General features: G+C 40.7%; 1 protein-coding gene across 2 annotated transcripts in view; it reads right to left on the bottom strand.

Moving 5' to 3' along the window:
* LOC113048511 (serine/threonine-protein kinase N1-like) overlaps positions 1–24210 on the bottom strand; it is a 35946-nt gene that overhangs the window by 1433 nt on the left and 10303 nt on the right. Inside the window, exons 1-21 of one of the 2 annotated variants that reach the window (XM_026210374.1) lie at positions 19780–20021; positions 15976–16273; positions 15723–15868; positions 15445–15565; positions 12667–12812; positions 12355–12568; positions 12087–12272; positions 11372–11481; positions 11161–11304; positions 9802–9877; positions 9391–9514; positions 5232–5313; positions 4856–4950; positions 4638–4710; positions 3705–3796; positions 3446–3622; positions 3007–3069; positions 2815–2891; positions 678–820; positions 379–486; positions 222–302 (exon numbers count right to left, since the gene is read on the bottom strand). In XM_026210374.1, coding sequence (XP_026066159.1) covers positions 222–302; positions 379–486; positions 678–820; positions 2815–2891; positions 3007–3069; positions 3446–3622; positions 3705–3796; positions 4638–4710; positions 4856–4950; positions 5232–5313; positions 9391–9514; positions 9802–9877; positions 11161–11304; positions 11372–11481; positions 12087–12272; positions 12355–12568; positions 12667–12812; positions 15445–15565; positions 15723–15868; positions 15976–16273; positions 19780–19941 — 2718 coding nt within the window. In that variant the 5' untranslated portion in view covers positions 19942–20021. Of the gene's footprint in view, positions 1–221; positions 303–378; positions 487–677; positions 821–2814; positions 2892–3006; positions 3070–3445; positions 3623–3704; positions 3797–4637; positions 4711–4855; positions 4951–5231; positions 5314–9390; positions 9515–9801; positions 9878–11160; positions 11305–11371; positions 11482–12086; positions 12273–12354; positions 12569–12666; positions 12813–15444; positions 15566–15722; positions 15869–15975; positions 16274–19779; positions 20022–24210 lie in introns of those variants that run through there. The other variant, XM_026210382.1, reaches the window with a different exon arrangement.

The raw sequence follows: 24210 nt of genomic DNA, 5'->3' as shown, positions 1-24210 counted from the left end.
AAAGTATTACGCTCCCCAAAGAAACATTGGTTTCTCTCACAAAACATCTGTATAATTCTGCATAGGTGTTAGGGACAAATGTTTTGCAAGCAAATACAACGTTTCTTGGGGGAATGCAAACATTTTACAAAAGCAAAATATCTCGCAAAGTATAGTATTTCCTCCCATCTCATATTTTTTTAATAATCACTTTGCCCCATTAAGAGACGAAGTCTTCATACTCTAAAGAAGGGTTGTTTCTTGATGTCCTCTGCGTCTTTTTCACTGGAGCCCAGTCGTCTCTCGGGATTACGCCTCAGCAGCTACAAATGAAAAACAAGGAAAGTTGACAAACCTGGCCAATCACAGAACAGCTTTGGGGGAGAAACACAGTCTTACCCGTCTCATGATGCCAATGGCCTCGCTGGAGAGGAATCTTGGGTAACGTACTTCATCATTCACAATGCTGTCGAACACCTCCTCCTCATCATCACCTGGGAACGGCGACTGGACACACACACACACAGATTACGAATCAGAAAACAAAACTTCTTATCGTATTGTTTTACATCTCCAGTAAAAGTATGTTGAAACCACAAAAAATGACTTCAGCAGATTTTGTTAGATTTATGCTTAAAGAAACTATTTTGGGGGAAACAATCGAATAATAAGCACAACTTGCAGAGACGCATGCATACCTCTCCGACCAGCATCTCGTAGATGAGCACGCCGAGACCCCACCAGTCCACGGCTCTGGTGTAGGACGTGTCTGTCAGAACCTCAGGAGCCAGAAACTCTGGAGTCCCACAAAATGTGCTGGTTCTGTCCTCATGACCCATTCCTACAGGACAGGAGACAGAAACCAGACATTCAACAGACAGAAAGGGCATCTCTTTTTGCAGTATTTACTATTTTAAGGGGTCATATGATGTTGCTAAAAATTTTATTATTTAGTGTAATGAAATGTGTTTATGTGGTTTAAGGGTCAAAATACACATTATTTTCCTCATACTATTAATTATTGTTTCTCCTCTATGCCCCACCTTTCTGAAACATGTTGATTTTTACAAAGCTCATCGGTCTGCAAAGCGAGGTGTGCTCTGATTGGTCAGCTATCCAGTGCGTTGTGATTGGCCGAATACATCAAGCATGTGACAGAAATGTAACGCCTCTTACTGTGATGCTGTGTCCAAGTTTAACAAGACAAAAACAATGAAACTAGAGGTGGACGATACTGCAAAATTTGGTATCGATTCAATAGCAAATATTGGCGATATCGATACCAATTCGATACTTTTTACTTAAAAAAATACATATTTTGTCTAGAGTAGAGCAGAATGTCATTATTTCTGAGGTGAATGAATGATCAATTTGGCAATATTTTTTATTAATTTATTGAAGTCCACAAAATTATTAGTTATTAGGCACTGCAGAATGAATTCTTTACAGGTTTGTATAGGTTTGTGGTGTTGCCACAGAATCGAATGCTCTTTTTACCCATATCACAGGTTGCAATATTTTCATTTAGTGCCATAAAATAGCTCCACACAACGATTCTCTTCCTCTCTGCAATCCTGATCTCTCATTCAATGTGCTATCAGCTTCGCTCACTCTGTTCAATGTGCCTCGGCGCGTTGTGTTACAATTGTATCGATCCGATACCAATACCAGTGTTGGCATCGATACTATCGATATTTCGATCGATCCGCCCACCCCTAAATGAAACTCATTATAAATTAGGCATTTGTTTCATCCAGTGGGGACATAATTACTGATTATAATGTCTTAGACTTTCATTTTACGTGTTACGTATCCGTATCACGCCTTTTAAGCATAAAACCATGTCAGCATTTGTGATCGGAGAAACAACAAACGTTCTCGAAACTGCTCAAAACTCACGTTTGAATCATCGGTGGCAAATCCTTTAAATATGTAAATGTATTTACAGGCTGTGAGTCAGGAGCACCAGACTGTCCTTGCAAAGTTGGTATTGCCCCACTTTATAGAAACAGACACTCATAGCGTCCTCCATTAAATGTGCTGCACACATCTGAATATTTGGGTTGAACTGTTCTGGAACAGAGTTGAAATTCAACTCAACTGATTTCTAGCTTTGCTTTCACAACGAAACCCACAGCGACTCAACAACATGGTGCAGATGAATGCAGATGAATGTTCTTCATGAACATTTGGTGGTGTAATGCAAATTTTCCCACGTAGACATGTTGGGGGCGTGTCTAAATGAGCAATTTTAGGAGGGTGTAGTTGACTCAACTTTTATAAAGAACATCTCTTTGGATTTGCAACTTCACAGATCCTCTTTATGTACCAAGAGCTTGTAACACTCCAAAGAGAAAGGAACATTTGAAAGTGCATCATATGACCCCTTAAAAATAAACCAACTGTGATTTATAGCTTTTTTGGCTTACAAAAACTTGAATAAAAATGTGAAAGAACCGGTTTCATATTTTACAGCAATTACTTGAGTAATTATGCTGCAACTTCATCTTTGATCACAGGAATAAAAATACATTTTTACAACATATTCAAATAGAAAATAGTTAATTATATATGTATATATATATATATATATATATATATATATATATATATATATATATATATATATATATATATATATATACATATATAAACCCTTGGTGCGCAGAAGAGACTTCTTACCGACCCAAACCCTCTGAACGGTAGAGTTATTAAAAATAATAGACACATCTTGTCATTTCCAGATCACTCAGACCCAGCAGTGAACAAATCTCATGCTCTTCCTCCATTATCTCATCAATATCTTTACAGTATGTGCAGTGTGTGACTCTTTACCCTCTTTACAGAGACCGAAGTCTGCGATCTTCACATAACCTTCAGTGTCCAGCAGCAGGTTATCCAGCTTCAGATCTCTGACACACACACACACACACACACACACACACACACACACACACAGAAGCAAGAATTAACTTTTAACTCTTAACTCAAGTTTATGAAAGCAGCTGTATTTGAGTGTTTACTCACCGATACACAATCTTATTATCATGAAGAAACTGAAGGCCCAAAACCACACATGCAGAATAAAACCTGAATCACACACACACACACACACACACACACACACACATATGAAGAATACAGTAAAACACTCATGAAAAACACACACAAATCCAGGAAAAACACATTCAGATTGCACAATGATTATTAAAGCAAGACACGACACACAACAACATTGTTTTTTCTTCATGCACTGGTCAGTTTTGAGATTTTGGGCTATTAGTCATTTCATAATATTTTGTTCTTTAAGCTGTTTGTTTCTCCACTTCAGCAGCACTTACACCAAATTTCACAGATTTATTCTTATATATAATCTGAAGTTTATTATAGAAGAGTCTGTTCATATATCATTTGCCTGATTTTATAATGTTTATTGAACCGCTAGTGTTGCATATTGCACACGTACACAGAGCGTGTTTCAGAGAAGACGTCAGCGTGGATGTGCATCATCAGGTCTCCACCAGCCGTGTACTCCATGACGAAACACACGTGTTCTGGCGTCTGGAAACATGCAAACAGATTGACCAGGAACGGATGCTGTGCGCTGTTCACCGTCTCGAAGATCCGCTTCTCGCACAACAAACTGGAAGAGAGAGGATACGTGAGTCTGAAGACTGAAGGGATGTGTACAAAGAGCACAAACAGGAAATGCATCCTTCTCTCACCTCTCCACCTCGTCTCGAGCCACAATGTCCCCTTTCTTCAGTGCTTTGATGGCATACACCTTTCCTGAGCGTTTGTATTCGGACAGAAGCACCTGGAAACACAAATATCATGATTAACAGACACCTGAATCTTCATTCACCACTGGCTCGTCACAGAAACACTGTTTCCAGCTGCTCAGCGTCTCAAACTGAGAGGAAAAACATTTCTTACTGCATTTGTTCTTAATGCAATGCAAAATCTGAGAAGCAAAACCACTGATTTAGTTTTGTGTGGGACTTGCAAGAAGTGTTGCAACTGTTAAGTAAAATAAAAAAAATAATAAATCTAAATTAAAATTAGAAAGGAAACTGATTATTTAAAATAATAAAAATAATAATAAATATAAAAAACAATAAATATACGATATTATTAATATAGTAATAATACTAAAAAACATTTCTTGCAAGACTTATTTTTACTAAACATTTACAGATTTTTTTTTTGTTGCAAACAATAACATAACTTAAAAAGCTTACAAAAAATATTAATAAAAAATACTGAATTTATTTATTTTTTTATTCTAAAACTGAAATAACATAGTAATACAAAAAAAAAAAACATACTTAAAATGAAAAAAAGAAAGCTGAAAATTCTTGAAATAAAAACAAAACCAGATATATTCTCAAAGAGAGTACCATAGTATATAAATAAAACTGCTTGCAGAGAAGTTGTCACCTAGTCAATGCCTGGATTTGAATATGGTTAAATATGTTAAATGCAGAAAGGTGCACTCTTAGCTGAATGCATAATCAAACTAGCCACAATTTCTAAAGCAAACACAGTATAAAAGATGTTGGTGGATGTGTAAGACTTCTGTAGAAGTGTGTGTGCTGAGTCTGACTAGCTGCTATAGATGCTATAATAATGATGTGACTGAAACATGTCCTAGTTACCTTGCCAAAATGTCCCCGGCCCAACACTGCAATCATTCGGAAATCCTGCAGACACAGAGTGCTTTTGGAAGACCTGTAAACACACACACACACACACACACACACACACACACACAGGGGCCGGATGTAATCAAACTGTAGAGGAGAGCTGGTGTGAGAATGTGTGTGTGTGTCGTGGCCCGCTCTGGAAACACACTGTGTGCTGGTGCGATGTGTACCTGCGCTTGGAATTTTGGGAACTGGTCCTGACAGCCTTCTCCGGAGGAGCGGGATCAGGAGGAGAGACCGGCTCAGACACTGGAACAATGTCCACCTGAGAAAATCAGCAGGTTATTACTGTTTAATCACTTCCTTTCTGTTATATTGCTATTAGCTTAGCTTACACTATTACAGTTCCTTTATTCTGCACTTATAATTTCACCTTAATTGCTAATATAACTTGTGTTACTTTTACTTTTCTCTCATTATACACAGCTTTGGCAACACAAAATCTGCGATTGACGCCAATAAAGCACACTGCAGATCCACTGCAGACAGCGTTTTGATTGATTGTAAAGAGTGAATCAGGTTCAGTCAGTGCAGTCTCAGGTTTACCGTGTTTGACGTCTGTGTGTCTTTCCTCGTCACGGATGGAGGAGAGTCGCCGTCCAGCTGGATCTTCTGGATGGAGATCTCACTGCGGAGGAGAGTGTGAAGCTCATGATGTGGGTCGGGATGAACGTCAGGTGATCAGATGTGTGTGTGGTGTGTGTGTGTGACAGTACCTGCTGTGATGTGTGTGTGTGTGTGTGTTACAGTACCTGCTGTGGTGTGTGTGTGTTACAGTACCTGCTGTGGTGTGTGTGGTGTGTGTGTGTGACAGTACCTGCTGTGGTGTGTGTGTGTGTGTGGTGTGTGTGTGTTACAGTACCTGCTGTGGTGTGTGTGTGTTACAGTACCTGCTGTGGTGTGTTTGTGTGTGTGTGTGTTACAGTACCTGCTGTGGTGTGTGTGGTGTGTGTGTGTGTTACAGTACCTGCTGTGGTGTGTGTGTGTGTGTGTGTGTGTGTGTGTGTGTGTGTGTGTGTTACAGTACCTGCTGTGATGTGTGTGTGTGTGTGTGTTACAGTACCTGCTGTGATGTGTGTGTGTGTGTGTGTGTGTGTGTGTGTGTGTTACAGTACCTGCTGTGATGTGTGTGTGTGTGTGTGTTACAGTACCTGCTGTGATGTGTGTGTGTGTGTGTGTTACAGTACCTGCTGTGGTGTGTGTGTGTGTGTGTGTATGTGTTACAGTACCTGCTGTGATGTGTGTGTGTGTGTGGTGTGTGTGTGTTACAGTACCAGCTGTGATGTGTGTGTGTGTGTGGTGTGTGTGTGTGTGTTACAGTACCTGCTGTGATGTGTGTGTGTGTGTGGTGTGTGTGTGTTACAGTACCAGCTGTGGTGTGTGTGGTGTGTGTGTGTTACAGTACCTGCTGTGATGTGTGTGTGTGTGTGTGTTACAGTACCTGCTGTGGTGTGTGTGTGTGTGTGTGTATGTGTTACAGTACCTGCTGTGGTGTGTGTGTGTGGTGTGTGTGTGTTACAGTACCTGCTGTGATGTGTGTGTGTGTGTGTGTTACAGTACCTGCTGTGGTGTGTGTGTGTGTGTGTGTATGTGTTACAGTACCTGCTGTGGTGTGTGTGGTGTGTGTGTGTTACAGTACCTGCTGTGGTGTGTGGTGTGTGTGTGTTACAGTACCTGCTGTGGTGTGTGTGTGTGTGTGGTGTGTGTGTGTTACAGTACCTGCTGTGGTGTGTGTGTGTGTGTTACAGTACCTGCTGACGTGTGTGTGTGTGTGTGTTACAGTACCTGCTGTGGTGTGTGTGTGTGTGTGTGTGTGTGGTGTGTGTGTGTGTGTTACAGTACCTGCTGTGGTGTGTGTGTGTGTGTGTGTGTTACAGTACCTGCTGTGGTGTGTGTGTGTGTGTTACAGTACCTGCTGTGGTGTGTGTGTGTGTGTGTGTGTTACAGTACCTGCTGTGGTGTGTGTGTGTGTGTGTGTGTGTGTGTGTGTGTGTTACAGTACCTGCTGTGATGTGTGTGTGTGTGTGTGTTACAGTACCTGCTGTGATGTGTGTGTGTGTGTGTGTTACAGTACCTGCTGTGGTGTGTGTGTGTGTGTGTGTATGTGTTACAGTACCTGCTGTGATGTGTGTGTGTGTGTGGTGTGTGTGTGTTACAGTACCAGCTGTGATGTGTGTGTGTGTGTGGTGTGTGGGTGTGTGTTACAGTACCTGCTGTGATGTGTGTGTGTGTGTGGTGTGTGTGTGTTACAGTACCAGCTGTGGTGTGTGTGGTGTGTGTGTGTTACAGTACCTGCTGTGATGTGTGTGTGTGTGTGTGTTACAGTACCTGCTGTGGTGTGTGTGTGTGTGTGTGTATGTGTTACAGTACCTGCTGTGGTGTGTGGTGTGTGTGTGTTACAGTACCTGCTGTGGTGTGTGGTGTGTGTGTGTTACAGTACCTGCTGTGGTGTGTGTGTGTGTGTGGTGTGTGTGTGTTACAGTACCTGCTGTGGTGTGTGTGTGTGTGTTACAGTACCTGCTGACGTGTGTGTGTGTGTTACAGTACCTGCTGTGGTGTGTGTGTGTGTGTGTGTGTGTGTGGTGTGTGTGTGTGTGTTACAGTACCTGCTGTGGTGTGTGTGTGTGTGTGTGTGTGTGTTACAGTACCTGCTGTGGTGTGTGTGTGTGTGTGTGTTACAGTACCTGCTGTGGTGTGTGTGTGTGTGTGTGTGTGTTACAGTACCTGCTGTGGTGTGTGTGTGTGTGTGTGTGTGTTACAGTACCTGCTGACGTGTGTGTGTGTGTGTTACAGTACCTGCTGTGGTGTGTGTGTGTGGTGTGTGTGTGTGACAGTACCTGCTGTGGTGTGTGTGTGTGTGTGTGTGGTGTGTGTGTGTTACAGTACCTGCTGTGGTGTGTGTGTGTGTGTTACAGTACCTGCTGACGTGTGTGTGTGTGTGTGTGTGTGTGTTACAGTACCTGCTGTGGTGTGTGTGTGTGTGTGTGTGTGTTACAGTACCTGCTGACGTGTGTGTGTGTGTGTTACAGTACCTGCTGTGGTGTGTGTGTGTGGTGTGTGTGTGTGACAGTACCTGCTGTGGTGTGTGTGTGTGTGTGTGTGTGGTGTGTGTGTGTTACAGTACCTGCTGTGGTGTGTGTGTGTGTGTTACAGTACCTGCTGACGTGTGTGTGTGTGTGTGTGTTACAGTACCTGCTGTGGTGTGTGTGTGTGTGTGTGTGTGTGTGTGTGTGTGTGTGTGGTGTGTGGTGTGTGTGTGTTACAGTACCTGCTGTGGTGTGTGTGTGTGTGTGGTGTGTGTGTGTTACAGTACCTGCTGTGTTGTGTGTGTGTGTGTTACAGTACCTGCTGTGGTGTGTGTGGGGTGTGTGTGTTACAGTACCTGCTGTGGTGTGTGTGTGTGTGTTACAGTACCTGCTGTGGTGTGTGTGGGGTGTGTGTGTTACAGTACCTGCTGTGGTGTGTGTGTGTTTGTGGTGTGTGTGTGTTACAGTACCTGCTGTGGTGTGTGTGTGTTTGTGTGTGTGGTGTGTGTGTGTTACAGTACCTGCTGTGGTGTGTGTGTGTTTGTGTGTGTGTGTGTGTGTGTGTGTGGTGTGTGGTGTGTGTGTGTTACAGTACCTGCTGTGGTGTGTGTGTGTGTGTGTGTGTGTTACAGTACCTGCTGTGGTGTGTGTGTGTGTGTGTGGTGTGTGTGTGTGTGTTACAGTACCTGCTGACGTGTGTGTGTGTGTGTGTGTGTTACAGTACCTGCTGTGGTGTGTGTGTGTTACAGTACCTGCTGTGGTGTGTGTGTGTTTGTGTGTGTGTGTGTGTGTGTGTGTGTGGTGTGTGGTGTGTGTGTGTTACAGTACCTGCTGTGGTGTGTGTGTGTGTGTGTGTGTGTTACAGTACCTGCTGTGGTGTGTGTGTGTGTGTGTGGTGTGTGTGTGTGTGTTACAGTACCTGCTGACGTGTGTGTGTGTGTGTGTGTGTTACAGTACCTGCTGTGGTGTGTGTGTGGTGTGTGTGTGTGACAGTACCTGCTGTGGTGTGTGTGTGTTACAGTACCTGCTGTGGTGTGTGTGTGTGTGTTACAGTACCTGCTGTGGTGTGTGTGGTGTGTGTGTGTGTGTGTTACAGTACCTGCTGTGATGTGTGTGTGTGTGTGTGTTACAGTACCTGCTGTGGTGTGTGTGTGTGTGTGTGTTACAGTACCTGCTGTGGTGTGTGTGTGTGTGTGTGTGTTACAGTACCTGCTGTGGTGTGTGTGTGTGTGTGTGTGTGTGTGTGTGTGTGTTACAGTACCTGCTGTGGTGTGTGTGTGTGTGTGTGTGTGTTACAGTACCTGCTGTGGTGTGTGTGTGTGGTGTGTGTGTGTTACAGTACCTGCTGTGGTGTGTGTGTGTTACAGTACCTGCTGTGGTGTGTGTGTGTTACAGTACCTGCTGTGGTGTGTGTGTGTGTGTGTGTTACAGTACCTGCTGTGGTGTGTGTGTGTGGTGTGTGTGTGTTACAGTACCTGCTGTGGTGTGTGTGTGTTACAGTACCTGCTGTGGTGTGTGTGTGTGTGTGTGTGTGTGTTACAGTACCTGCTGTGGTGTGTGTGGTGTGTGTGGTGTGTGTGTGTTACAGTACCTGCTGTGGTGTGTGTGTGTGTGTGTGTGTGTGTTACAGTACCTGCTGTGGTGTGTGTGGTGTGTGTGGTGTGTGTGTGTTACAGTACCTGCTGTGGTGTGTGTGGTGTGTGTCGCTGTGTGTGGAGGAGCTCATGGGAATGGCGTTCTTCAGCAGACGGACCCAGGTCGCCATGTCCACGTTCATCTGTTTAGCGCGCAGGAAGGCTTTACCTGAGCACACGAACATGCAATAACTAACTTCACAATATTATACCTATGCTATATTGAGACTAAAATAGATAGATTCAGGCTTATTATTAAAAAAGGCAGTTTTTATAAATATAAGTACATTTTACATAATGTATGTACAGTGTATCTAGGCTGTTTAGCATGTGCATCCATATCAAACCTCATAGTACATTTCTAAGCGCATCAGTGCATTCAGCATGGGATTCAGCCCTTGTGCACAGTACATTTCCCAGCATGCATTGCTCATAGGCATCGCATCAGTGATTTACCCTGCTGCTTGGAAAACACCTTCCTCTGCCGCTGTAGCCGTGGACCTCGCTCTATCACGGGGTTGAAGAACATCACCTGTAACACACAAGCGTGAACACAAACTGTGTTTTATTAGGTACAGACCATCTACCAAAGCATGAGGCCAACATGAGCTTAAAGGGATAGTTCACCCAAAAATGTGAACTAAACATTACCCCATGATTTACTTTCTTATTTCAGAAGAGTCCAATCAGAGTTGTATTAAAAAATGTCCCGGCTCTTCTGAGCTTTATAATGGCAGCGCATGGGTGTTATTTTTCAGTAGCTCAAAAAACCTCAAATAAAGCACATCCATCCATAATAAAAAGTATCCCACATGGCTCTGGGAGTGAATAAAGGCCTTCTGTAGTGCATCAATGTGTTTTTGTAAGAAAAATATCCATATTTCAAACTTTATAAACTGTAATCTTTAGTTTTTCGGAGAGAGCGAGAGCGTAGTGTAGAGAACAAAATGAAACACCGGTCATGAATTAGAAGAACAAAACATAGATGATAAATGATGGAGGATTTCGATACACTGTAGGCCAAGAGGAGACTGATTCTGATGCTAAAGAAAGGAAACTCTGCTGCTGTAAAAAATATTGCTACAGAAAAATAACACCCATTCACTGCCATTATAAAGTTTGGGAGAGCCAGGACAAGTCTACAAGAAGAAAGTCATGTACACATTGGATCAAATCATGGGGTCATTTTCATTTTTGGGTGAACTATCCCTTTAAAGGGCTCCCTGAAGATTTCTGTTAATATAAATTGATTGTACAACATTTGAAAGTGAAATAATGAATATAATAAAATAATAAATAATGGTATTATAATTGTAATGTACTAACGTAAAATTACATTATTTCTCAGTTTTTTTTTCCATTTTACATTGAAATATTACAATAGTAAGATTTTGTTTTTATTTTATTAATTTGTATAGATTTTTCATTGTATTTGATCATAATAATAATAATAATTCCTATAGCAATAATAATAATAATTCCTTATATTTTTTATAGTTTTATTGGTATTTAAGCACACAATTTTGGCCAAACTGTGCAGCCCTACACAGAAAACGTTTTAAAGCGTTTTAAATTACAATCACAATTTTTATCAGAAAATATCTGATTTCTCTCCCCCCAAAATTGTGCATCCCTACTAAAATTTTAGGAATTGTGATGTAATATGGTTTACTGATATCTGACATGAGTGACTTCTTGGTGGTTTGGTAAAAAAGAAAACAGCATTTTGGTGTACCACGACACAGCCTAAAACAGACAGACTTTCTGTGCATGTTTGACCCATTAGTGTGTGTGTGTGTGTGTGTGTGTTGGTACCTCGGCGAGCAGCTGTCCCTGAGGTTCCAGCTCCAGCTGTATTCGGTGTCTCTGATTGTCCAGAAAGTCCTCCAGCTTCAGGTACTTGAGCGCACAGAGCGAGCGATAGTCCCTCCAGTACACCGCGATCTCCATCTCTCTGGACTGAACCAGCACATTAGCTGAGTACGCTGTGTGTGTGTGTGTGTGTGTGTGTGTGTGTGATACTCACTCTCTCCAGCTCCAGTGTGAAGGTCTGATCCCAGGTCTGTTCACCAACACTCTTCCAGCACGTCTGTCCCACCACACAGTTCTCCAGCTTCAACACGGCGCTCACCTCCGCTAAACACACACATGAACACATCACACACTCATTCACTGTCAATAAATACTGCACATCCATCAACAACAACATTTACAACACTATGACATGAGATTGACAACCCACATCTCTTTGAAAAAAGTATCTTCTGCTCTCCAATGCACCATTTTTGATCAAGAGAGTCCAGTAAAAACATTAATATTGTGAAATATTATTTTAATATAAGATAGTAGTTTTCTATGTGGATATGTTTTAAGCTGTAATTTATTTCTGTGATGCGCAGCTGTATTTTCAGCATCATTACTCCAGTCTTCAGTGTCACATGATCTTTAGAAACCATTTTTATATGTTGATTTGCTGCTCAAGAAACATTTCTGATTATTATCAATGTTGAAAACAGTTCCTATTTTTGTGTAAACTGATACATTGAATTTCCCAGAATTCTTTGATAAATATAGAATGTTCAGAAGAACAGCATTTATTTGAAATCGGAATCTTTTGTAACGTGTCTATCCTGTCAGTTTTGAGCTATTTAATGCATTCTTGATGAATGTACTGTAAGTATTTCGAACTACCCCCAAACTCTGAGCGGCGTGGTATGAGAACAAAGCACAGAGACACTCACAGGACAGCTCTTCGCTCTTGCTGGGAGCCTTCAGGCTGAAGCTGCTGTTTCTGCTGCTCAGAGTGAGTTTGAAGGGCCGTCCGTCTCCAGCAGTGAAGTGAGGCAAAACTAGCGGAGAGGAGCGACTGCGGCCCGGGACGATCTCCAACAAGCCCACACACCCCAGCAGACGCACCTGCAGCGTCCCTGAGCAGGACACACACAACAGATTTGTGATGTGAAATGTGAGGCGTGTGTTTGTGGACAGGTTGGTGTGTCGTTGTCGTACCGGTGAGCGGCGAGGGTTTGCTGAGGGTGCTGTATTGATTATGAACATAGGGGGCGCTGTGACGGGAGCTGAAGGACGAGGACGATGCCAGCACTAACTCCTCCTTGATCAGACACACTTTCGGATGATCTTCTGGTAGATTGACCAAACGCTGCTCTAAAGACATTCGCAGAAGATCCAAGCGCTGGGACGCTTCGCTGATACTAGACTGAGCCTAGAACGACAAACAAACCTCATTCCTCTGATTTCAGCTTCTGTGTTAGCTCTCGTTTCTCCGAGGTATTGGAGGACATGCATGTGTGTTTCTCACACCTCGGCCATGGCCTTCTTGTCATGTGCTTTTCCAGCTCCCAGAAGCCTCAGCATGTTTTTGGCGCCCTCAGCCATGGCATGTTCAACACGGTAATGATGCCAGAGTTCCTCGATACGGAGCTCCTCCCCGCACAGATCCGGCTTACCTGCACACACACACACACACACACACACACATGCACACACACACACATGCACACACACACACACACACACACACACACACACATGCACACACACACACACACACACACACACACACACACACACACACATGCACACACACACACATGCACACACACACACACACACACACACACACACACACACACGCACACACACACACACACACGTTAGATCCTGCTGAGATACTGTTAATGAGACCAGCGCTCTTATGGCTAACTAAAGCTAAAACTTTAAAACACTTATGTTAATTGAAATAAAATACACATTAACTGAAATAAAATAAATAAACCCTTAATACTATTGTATTTTAATTAGGTGTTAATAATAATAGAAACAACAAAAACACAGAACAAAATGACAAAATCTTGCATTAAATTTGAAATAAACATGAATACAAATGAAATAGGAATTAAAAGAAAATAAAAAAAGTATGTTTAGTTTTTATTTAGTTTTAGCTTCATTAAAATGACAAACTGAAAACTAAATAGAAATAATAAAAAAACACTAAAACAAACTAAAAATAAATGTTAAGTGAAATTAAATATGAACAAACCTTAACACTTAATGCCACAGCAACATTTCTAATTTTCATTTAGATAACAAATTCAAATGACTAAAACTGAAAACTAAACTGAAACTAAACTGAAATAATATATATATATATATACATAATTACTAAAATTAAAATGAATATTAACTGAAATTAAGTACATATAAAAAAGTTATTTTAATTGAAGTTAGCTGCCACAGCGACATTTTTTTTTTTCATTTAGTTCAGGTTGAACAATATAATATAAAACTAAACAAAATAAATAAAAAGATAATAAATAATAATAAAAAATAACAAAACACACTTAAATTCATAAAACTGAAACTAAAATAAAAATAAAATGTTAACTAAAATATATAAAAACTAAAATAGAAACTTTGCTGTGGCAACTAATAGAAATAAAATAAGTTTAAGTACAGAATTAAAATGACTAAAACTGAAAACTGAAATGCTTAACTAAAACAGCAGCTGATGAAGAACAGAGCCTTTAACACACTCAGCTCCGCTCACACTATATTCACTCTGTATTAACTCCTGTATGTGTGGAGCACCCAGATAATGTTTACTGCTGGCTGAAAGTGCAGCGTACGACCAGAGAGCACAGCAAGAAACCCACTCCACTTCTAAAACAATGATCCAGAAGTGACGTGAACCATCATTTCTAGCACTTTAGCTCTTAGGATCAACATTCAGATGAATCAAACTGACAGGACTAGATCTCTTGGACATTAGATTGCTCCAACCACCTTAATACAAGAATAAACACGAAATTAACAGATCTGTAACAACTATAATGTTTTAAACTACAACAGTTTCTGCTAATGGAGAGCCCCATCCTCAGATCCCCATAAGACGTCATTCCTCGAGCGGCTGAAGGGTGGAGCGGCATTAATAAATCTATTCTTAACCGTCTGGCCCCGGGACACATGAGACATCAGCGCCCAAACACGCCATTAGAGTCCATTAGAGCCGCACGCTTCAGCAGCATCCAGCGCTCATCTTTCTCTTTACATCTCCTCACATCTCTTTAATTCTGACCCTTTCACCCTTTCGCAGTGAGAAATAGACTTATTAAAACATAATGCATCCTGAAATTCATTATTTATCTAATTTTCTGTTATTTGTTGGAACACAAAAGGAGATTTTTCACACATCTCTTTTCAATATAACAGCCAAAAAAATCAAGCTCTAAGAAGCACAGGAAGCCAAGGGCGCAGAATTAGGAAGGGATTACCAATATCCAGCGACTACAAACTGTGCCTAGCAATAACTGATCCAACTATTGAACACATCTATATGTTTTTGTAATTTTGTAGTTTGGCTCTCATGTCCCCACTAATGTCAAAAGCAAATCTTGCAGGAAACTATTTTAAAAGAGCCAGTTCATATGATTTATGCATTACATTATAAGTCATTATAAATGCCATTAGTTTGGAAAAATGATCAGTGAATAGCAAATTGAATGTGGGTCTGTTCCTCTCACAAAGATCTCATAAATCTTTAAAAGACTTTGATTGTAGTGCTTTATGATGCTTTTCATCCATTTTTATTGGCGTAATCACTTTGAACAGTCACTGTAAAGTTTTCCTTTTGTGGAATAAACTGACAGAATCTAATTTTTTGGTGAACTGCTAATAATCTTGAGAAACCGAAAGATGTTCTGACGTCTGAACAGACGAGCAGCAGTCAGAGAAGACAGTCATTATTTGACTAGATGACAGCAGACAGACTGGTTTGCAAAACACATGGATTCATGTCCTCACCATATATGAGATATCACACTGGATGGAGATCATTACAGTTGACCTATCTCCCAGTTTCGCTATGAAGTGAGCCTGAGATGCAGTTTGCACAAGACTAAGTCTGACTACGAGAGGTGAGACACCCTCCAATGAAGCAAACTGAGAAAAGTGATGCTAAAAGACCTTTACACTGCATGTGTTTAACCATCAAGGAGCTCTATGATCATGTCAAGCTGATAAACAATCCCTTGCTGGAGGGAGTGAGACAGACTGAACTTCGTCTGACGCGGTGAGACGTACCCTGAATGTCGTCTGTCTGTTCGGTGGCCTGCATGGCTTTCCGGATCTGCATCCGGATGATGTCGATCTTCGTCTTACTGTCCTGCAGCATCTGCTGAGCCGACTGAAGCAGCTTCTTATCCTGAAGAACAGAGCGGTGGATAGATGGAGACGATCAGATAGATGTAATCGATTACGGTCTATTACTGCATCGATGCAGTCCAACACCTCTATCAGACAGACAGACAGAAACAGCATCAGAGAGACGGACAGAAGATAGAGACACAGACGTTCATCACCTTTGTGACCCCATTGGCGTAGATGGGGATCATGTTCTCTGCTCCCTGTTTGACCTTCAGCTCGATGTTGAGCTGTCGCTCCAGAGCCTTAATCCTGTCCTGATTGGCTGAGGAGCGTCCCGGCGTCCTGACAGGCTGAAGGTCATCTGGGGTCAAAGACAGGGTCAAACATTCATCTGGGGTCATGTATACATCTGCCAATAATGCAGGATTTTAGATGTGGCCTACTAAGATGATGATTCTGAGCCCTGACCTTTGCTGTCGTCGTGACCCTTGACCACGATGTGGGCGTCCAGCTCCTGCAGCTGAGTGTGGAGCGAGTCCAGCTTGCGGCTGGAGCTGCGTAACTGGCTCTCCACCTGCTGGGCGTTGCGTTTGTCTGTGGTGGCCCGCCGCAGGTTCTCCGCCCCGGCCTTGATCTTCAGCTCCTTCCGGATCTCTCTCCGAATCCTCTCTCGCTGCTCGTCCAGACGCTGCTGCACGCTGGAGTCGGAGAAATCTGAGTTCTGGTCCAGTCCCAGCTGCTCCAGGACCGACAGGCCCTCCGAATCCTGGGAGAAACGGAGGGGTCAAGGGTCAGTGCTGCCAGACTGACTGATAGATGGACAGAATGACACAGAGATAGAATGAGAAAGAAAGAAAGAACGAGAGAGCTAAAACAACAGAACGATTGACAGACAGACAGTGAGAATGAGATATCTCAGACAGAAACATCAGAGATTATGGACATACAGAATTACAGAACCGACAGAGACAGACTGAAAGAGAGAGATAGAAGAGTAGGCAAATAGATTGAGAGACAGATACAATTATAGATAGAACGATAGATAGATGGATGGAGAGAAAGAGTGAGAGTGAGAGAAACAGAATGATAGATATTTAGAATGATAGCTAGATAGAACAACAGATTGAACGATAGAATTATGGATAGAATGAAAGAACGATAGACAGACAGATAGACAGATAGATAGATAGATAGATAGATAGATAGATAGATAGATAGATAGATAGATAGATAGATAGATAGATAGATAGATAGATAGAAAGAACAGATGGAAGTACAGTAAATGTGTGTAGTTTCTGTAATTTGATTCTCAATGCAATAATAAAAATGATGGTTTCGCAGAAATGACTTTTAAAGAAAAGTGGAATAATCAGTTCTGCTCGTGAGTATCTAGTTTACTTGCTGCTAAGTTCCTCAAAAGAAGAAAGAAAGAAAACCCCTCTGAAAATCCAAGTGTTAATGACACAGACGTGGCACTGCAGCAGTAAACACTAGACTGTTTCCTGGACTGATAGAGACCAGAGTACACTGACTTCACAAGAGTGTGATGAGACTCCTGACAGACCCGGGGTCAGAGCATAAACAACTCACTTGGCTGTATGTCACATCACATCAAAACCACTGCCGTCTCAAACCTTGTACACTGTTTGACAGACATGAAAAGAAATCAGATATTAGACCTGTGCATGTCATTCCTCAGATCAAGTGTGTTTGGTGCTTTTTACTGCATGTATGAAGTCTGAACGGAAATATATGGCATCAGTCAACATCTTGGTGGACCTGAGGGAGTGAGGAAACTAAAGAGTGCAAAACCTTTATATATATATATATATATATATATATATATATATATATATATATATATATATATAAATTTGTGTATATATAGGCTACATGTTTATATGTTTCCAAAGGGCCAGTCTCTGCTGCTCACCAAGGCTGCATTTATTTTATCAAAAATCCATTAAAACAATGTACACTCTTAAAAAATCAAGATGGTGCTTCAAAAGTTTCTTCAAGCGATGCCATAGAAGAACCATTTCTGGTTCCACAAAGAACCATTCAGTCAAAGGTTCTTTAAAGAACCATCTCTCTTACCTTTTTATAATCTGAAGAACCTTCTTTCACCACGAAGCACCTTTGGTGAAACAGAAAGGTTCTTCAGATGTTAAAGGTTCTTCATGAAACCATTTAGACAAAAAGGTTCTTCTGTGGCATTGTGAAGCACCTTTAGTTTTAAGAGTGTAATATTATGAAAAAATTGCAGCATCATTACTCCAGTCTTCAGTCTCTCTCTGATTTGCTGCTCTAAACATTTCTAATTATTATTATTAATGTTGGAAATAGTTCTCCTTATTCATATTTTTGTGGAAACTTTGGGGAAAGAAAGAATTTTAATTAAAGGTAAATAAATGAATAGTAAAAATAATACTTTTATTAATAATGATAATGCGTTTTAGCTGAATACGTTTCTTTTATCAATATAGGTTTCAACAAAATATTTTTTATATATTAAAAATATGTTAAACCAGTTATTTTAATTTGTGATAATATTTCACAGTATTAGTTTTATTGATCAAATGTCTTTTTGTGCATTTCCAAAAAAAAAAAAAAAAAAAATATCCAGTAGTGTATTTATTTTATATGGTTTTAATTTCATCTTAATGCCTTTTTTATTTTACATTAATTTAGTATATAATAGCATACAATACAAATGACTGAAAAGCAGATTTACAATACAGTTAATCTCAAAGGAGTCCACAAAGCAAGCAATACTTTCTTAAATAGAATGAGTAATGAGTCAGCAGCGGTGTGAGGAGCAAAGGGCAGCTCTGCGGTTCATACTGAGGAAGTCAACAACATCAAGAGAAACCTTATAATCATGGATCATGTAACTAACCGTCGACCCACAAACAGGACTTCTCTTCTGTGTTTTGTTTTCATTGGCCGATCCCGACACAAGAGACACAGAGGATCACACAGACTGAGAACTGTAATCAAACATCGCCCGGCTCAAATATAACACACTTCACACAGCCATTTCAAGACTAAACACACGTCTGTTAGTGTGAAGAGAGCAGGTAGAAGACTCAAGACACCGCAGAGACATTCAACCGCGTTATATTTCAGCTGACAGAGAGCGAACGACACTCATGAACGCTGTGACTCAAAAAGGAAGTTCAGCCGTGAGCAGCTCACTTACAAAACACACACAGAAAACATGTAGGAAAGAAAAACCCCAATCAAATCTCTTCAAAATCTCAATAGTTCAGTGGAGTTTTGCTGAACTTTCCTGCTCCTCAGACGTTCCTCCTTTCAAAAGGACCCAGTTTATTGCACATTTATCGCCTAAGTTTCAGAAAATATCTCAATGTCGAAAATTAGCCAAGATCTCAATGTGAACACATGAAGGAATAAACATTTCTCCTCAAATTAATCAGAGCTGCTCTCCATGTTACTTTTAAAGCTCTACTCAGTCAAAATTGTAAATAAAACAAAGATTATTAGGACTATGTTTAACAAAACATACTCTTAAATCAAATTATTATGAGTATATATTCCTATTTGATGACTCATTTGGGTGTGAATCTTGTGTAGTTGAATCCACATTACTGGTGTATTGTGAACCCTTTATCTCTGATGTCATGAATTCATCTTATTCATCAGCCACCTCCACACAAAGACACGTTCACCATCCAATCATCATGTCCTAATTTTATCTCTTTATATCCTGTTTCACCCAGAAACACGTCTCATTACGGAAGTAGAATGTCTTGAGTTAAGTTCTGAGAAACGTTTGTTTCACTACAAACACAGTTCAGAAACATCATAAATGTAAAAACACAACAGTTATAAACTATTATCATCACGATCACGATTTGTTGTGTAGTTCAGACCTTGAAAGAATTAATTAAAAATAAGTGTATAAGTAAATGTTGAAATCTACTATGATTCCAAATCACCTGATCTTAAAAGATCAATAAATGCTTTTAAAGTATGCTTCATTGTTAGTGACTTAATATAGATCACTAATGCTAACAAATGTTCAAAACACACATTCAAAATATTAAGTTATTAAAACTTTAACTAAAACATATGTAAAAAAAATTTATTAAAACTAACTAAAAATATTAATACATGAACAATAAAGATACTAAAATATCTCCATTCTATGTTCTAAAATAAACAATAAAGTCATACAGGTTTGGAACGACTTAATGGTGAGTAGTTTTAGGTGAATATCAAACTGAAGAGCAGAGTTGGAGCTCCTACCACATGTTCGGCCTCGGCTGGGGCTGGGCTGGAGGAAAACTCCTCCAGCGAACAATCTCCCGCATCTCCTTCACTGTCCATCACCTCCTCTCCTCTCCCGTTCTCTTCAGACCATACCCTGTTCTGTCTGTTATTAGAGCCACTGACACCACATGAAGCCATGGCTTCCGCTCAGAGAGAACGACTGCAACAGCTTCCTGTTCATCTCTTCACGACACACAAGAGACGTTTGCACAGACACACACACACACACACACACTTGGGCACGTGGATAGCTCGCTTTTGAAATCTCTCAACCAACTTCCTGCTCAGAGACAAGCTCTGCAGATTGGCACCATTACAACCCGTGTGTTTTTATCTGCAGGATGATATTTTTGAGAACCCTTGTGACTGTTCTGCAACAAAGGGGAAACGAAACCATCCAAACAAACATACACACACACACAAGTGCATCATCCAAACACTCTCTTAAATTCACTGCAACTGAAATACGGCTTCTAGAATAAAGAACTTAATGAATTAATGTTCCCAAACCCATACAAGATGTAGATGAGTTTGTTTCTTCATCAGAACAGGTTTGGAGAAATGTAGCATTCCTTAGCATGCTCTGCAGTGAATGGGTGCCGTCAGAAAGAGAGTCCAAACAGCTGATAAACACATCTCAGTAATCCACAAGTAATCCACATCACTCCAGTCCATCAGTTAATGTCTGGAGAAGACAAAAGCTGCATGTTTGTAAGAAACAAATCCTTCATCAAGATGCTTTTAACTTCATAAGATAAGTCAAAAAAGTCTAAATATTTTAGTTACAGTATATGTTAGCTATAAAATAGGAGCTAGTTGCTTAGGACCAGCACATAACCATCTTAAAGTAGCTCATAACCAGTTCAGGACCCACTTAAACCAGATCATGATCAGTTCAGGACCAGCTTAAACCGGATCATGGCCAGTTCAGGACCATCTTAAACCAGATCATGATCAGTTCAGGACCATCTTAAACCAGATCATGATCAGTTCAGGACCAGCTTAAACCGGATCATGACCAGGTCAGGACCATCTTAAGTCAGATCATGACCAGCTCAGGACCATCTTAAACCAGATCATGATCAGTTCAGGACCAGTTTAAACCAGATCATGATCAGTTCAGGACCATCTTAAACCAGATCATGATCAGTTCAGGACTAGCTTAAACCGGATCATGACCAGGTCAGGACCATCTTAAATCAGATCATGACCAGCTCAGGACCATCTTAAACCAGATCATGATCAGTTCAGGACCAGTTTAAACCAGATCATGATCAGTTCAGGACCATCTTAAACCAGATCATGATCAGTTCAGGACCAGTTTAAACCAGATCATGATCCGTTCAGGACCATCTTAAACCAGATCATGATCAGTTCAGGACCAGATTAAACCAGATCATGATCAGTTCAGGACCATCTTAAACCAGATCATGATCAGTTCAGGACCAGTTTAAACCAGATCATGATCCGTTCAGGACCATCTTAAACCAGATCATGATCAGTTCAGGACCAGATTAAACCAGATCATGATCAGTTCAGGACCATCTTAAACCAGATCATGATCAGTTCAGGACCAGATTAAACCAGATCATGAACAGTTCAGGACCATCTTAAACCAGATCATGATCAGTTCAGGACCAGTTTATACCAGATCATGATCAGTTCAGGACAATCTTAAACCAGATCATGATCAGTTCAGGACCAGCTTAAACCAGATCATGACCAGTTCAAAACCAGTAAAGGACCATCTTAAATCAGATCATGACCAGCTCAGGACCATCTTAAACCAGATCATGATCAGTTCAGGACCAGTTTAAACCAGATAATGATCAGTTCAGGACCATCTTAAACCAGATAATGATCAGTTCAGGACCAGATTAAACCAGACCATGATCAGTTCAGGACCATCTTAAACCAGATCATGATCAGTTCAGGACCAGATTAAACCAGACCATGATCAGTTCAGGACCATCTTAAACCAGATCATGATCAGTTCAGGACCAGATTAAACCAGATCATGAACAGTTCAGGACCATCTTAAACCAGATCATGATCAGTTCAGGACCATCTTAAACCAGATCATAGCCAGTTCAGGACCATCTTAAACCAGATCATGATCAGTTCAGGACCATCTTAAACCAGATCATGATCAGTTCAGGACCAGTTTAAACCAAATCATGATCAGTTCAGGACCATCTTAAACCAGATCATGATCAGTTCAGGACCAGTTTATACCAGATCATGATCAGTTCAGGACAATCTTAAACCAGATCATGGTCAGTTCAGGACCAGCTTAAACCAGATCGTGACCAGTTCAAAACCAGTAAAGGACCATCTTAAATCAGATCATGACCAGCTCAGGACCATCTTAAACCAGATCATGATCAGTTCAGGACCAGTTTAAACCAGATAATGATCAGTTCAGGACCATCTTAAACCAGATAATGATCAGTTCAGGACCAGATTAAACCAGACCATGATCAGTTCAGGACCATCTTAAACCAGATCATGATCAGTTCAGGACCAGATTAAACCAGACCATGATCAGTTCAGGACCATCTTAAACCAGATCATGATCAGTTCAGGACCAGATTAAACCAGATCATGAACAGTTCAGGACCATCTTAAACCAGATCATGATCAGTTCAGGACCATCTTAAACCAGATCATAGCCAGTTCAGGACCATCTTAAACCAGATCATGATCAGTTCAGGACCATCTTAAACCAGATCATGATCAGTTCAGGACCAGTTTAAACCAAATCATGATCAGTTCAGGACCATCTTAAACCAGATCATGAACAGTTCAGGACCATTTTAAACCAGATCATGATCAGTTCAGGACCAGTTCAGGACCATCTTAAACCAGATCATGACCAGTTCAGGACCAACTTAAAACAAATCATGATCAGTTCAGGACCAGTTCAGGACCATCTTAAACCAGATCATGACCAGTTCAGGACCAGTTTAAACTAGCTCAAACCAGCTGCCATGCTATAAAGCATACCTAACCAGCATATGCAGTTTTTTTTTCAACAGGGTTTTCACTGGAGGAAGAATTATTATGGATTATGGATAATTTAGCCATAAGCAATGGTTGGAAGTTAAAGGGTTACTCCACCCCCAAAAAATTATCATTAATCACTTACCCCCATGTCGTTCCACACCTGTAAAACTTTCATTCCCATTTGAAACACGAAGATATTTTGGATGAAATACAGGAGGTTTGTGACTGTCCCATTGACTGCCAAGTAAGTAAAACTGTCAAGGTCCAGTAAAGTATGAAAAGCATCGTCAGAGTAGTCCATCTCCCATCAGTGGTTCAAATGTAACGTTATGAAGCGAGGAGAATACTATTTGTATGCAAATAAAATAAAAATAACCAATTTATTCTACAATTTGTCTCCTCTGTGTCTCTGTGATTCGCTGTAGCACCATTTTGGCGAATCTGAGCTTCTGAGTCAGCTGCGCCACAATAATACGTTTTCTATGTGTATTTAAGTTTTGATGTAAAAGAAACCAGTGCATCTGTGTAGTGCAGTTGACACAGAAGAGCATACGCTGCTTACGTTCGGATATTCTCCAAAATTTACTACACTGATGTGAAGAGACACGGAGGAAACAAATTGTTAAATAAAGTCATTATTTTTGTTTTATTTGGATACAGAAAGTATTGCCATCACTTCATAACATTACAGTTGAACCACTGATGTCAGATGGAATATTGTTACGATGCTTTTCATACTTTTCTGGACCTTGACAGTGTATTTTACTTGGTGGGACAGTTACAAGCCTCCCGGATTTAATTTTGGGGTGCCCCTAAGGAGTATCCCTTTATAAACATCTTAATGATGGATTTGTTTCTTACAAGCACACAGCTTTTCATTTGACAAGTCATTTACTGATGGACGAGAGTGCTGTGGATTCAAGTGGATTTATCAGCTGTATGGACTCTCATTCTGACGGCACCCATTCACTGCAAAACATCCATTTATAATGTAATGCTACATTTCTCCAAATCTGATGAAGAAACAAACTTATCTATATCTCGGATGGTCTGAAAGGAGAACTTTTTCAGCATATATTCATTTAGGGACTTCTGGCTGTAACATCTAGTGATGCAAAGCAGAGAAATGCGTTAAACTGTATCAAGCTGTTCTAAAGGAAAATAACATCTATGTTCTGAATATAAACACGATTAGCACTTTAAAGTCATGCATTTTTCACCTCATGTCCAAATTTGACCAGGTTAAACTGAGCGTCTACAATCCGAAATGACAGTGGGAACCATCCGGTACACACAGGGTCTGTAAGGCTCCGCCCACAGATCCGACTGACAGCGTAACGTTCAGGTATTCAGACTGGGACCGTTTCCCAGAAGCCATCTGACTGCTGTGTTTACAGACAA

This window comes from Carassius auratus, chromosome 3 (assembly GCF_003368295.1).
Source record: "Carassius auratus strain Wakin chromosome 3, ASM336829v1, whole genome shotgun sequence".
Classification (NCBI taxonomy): Eukaryota; Metazoa; Chordata; class Actinopteri; order Cypriniformes; family Cyprinidae; genus Carassius; species Carassius auratus.
Note: the sequence above shows the minus strand (reverse complement) of the source record. Positions and strands in the feature narration are given on the sequence as shown.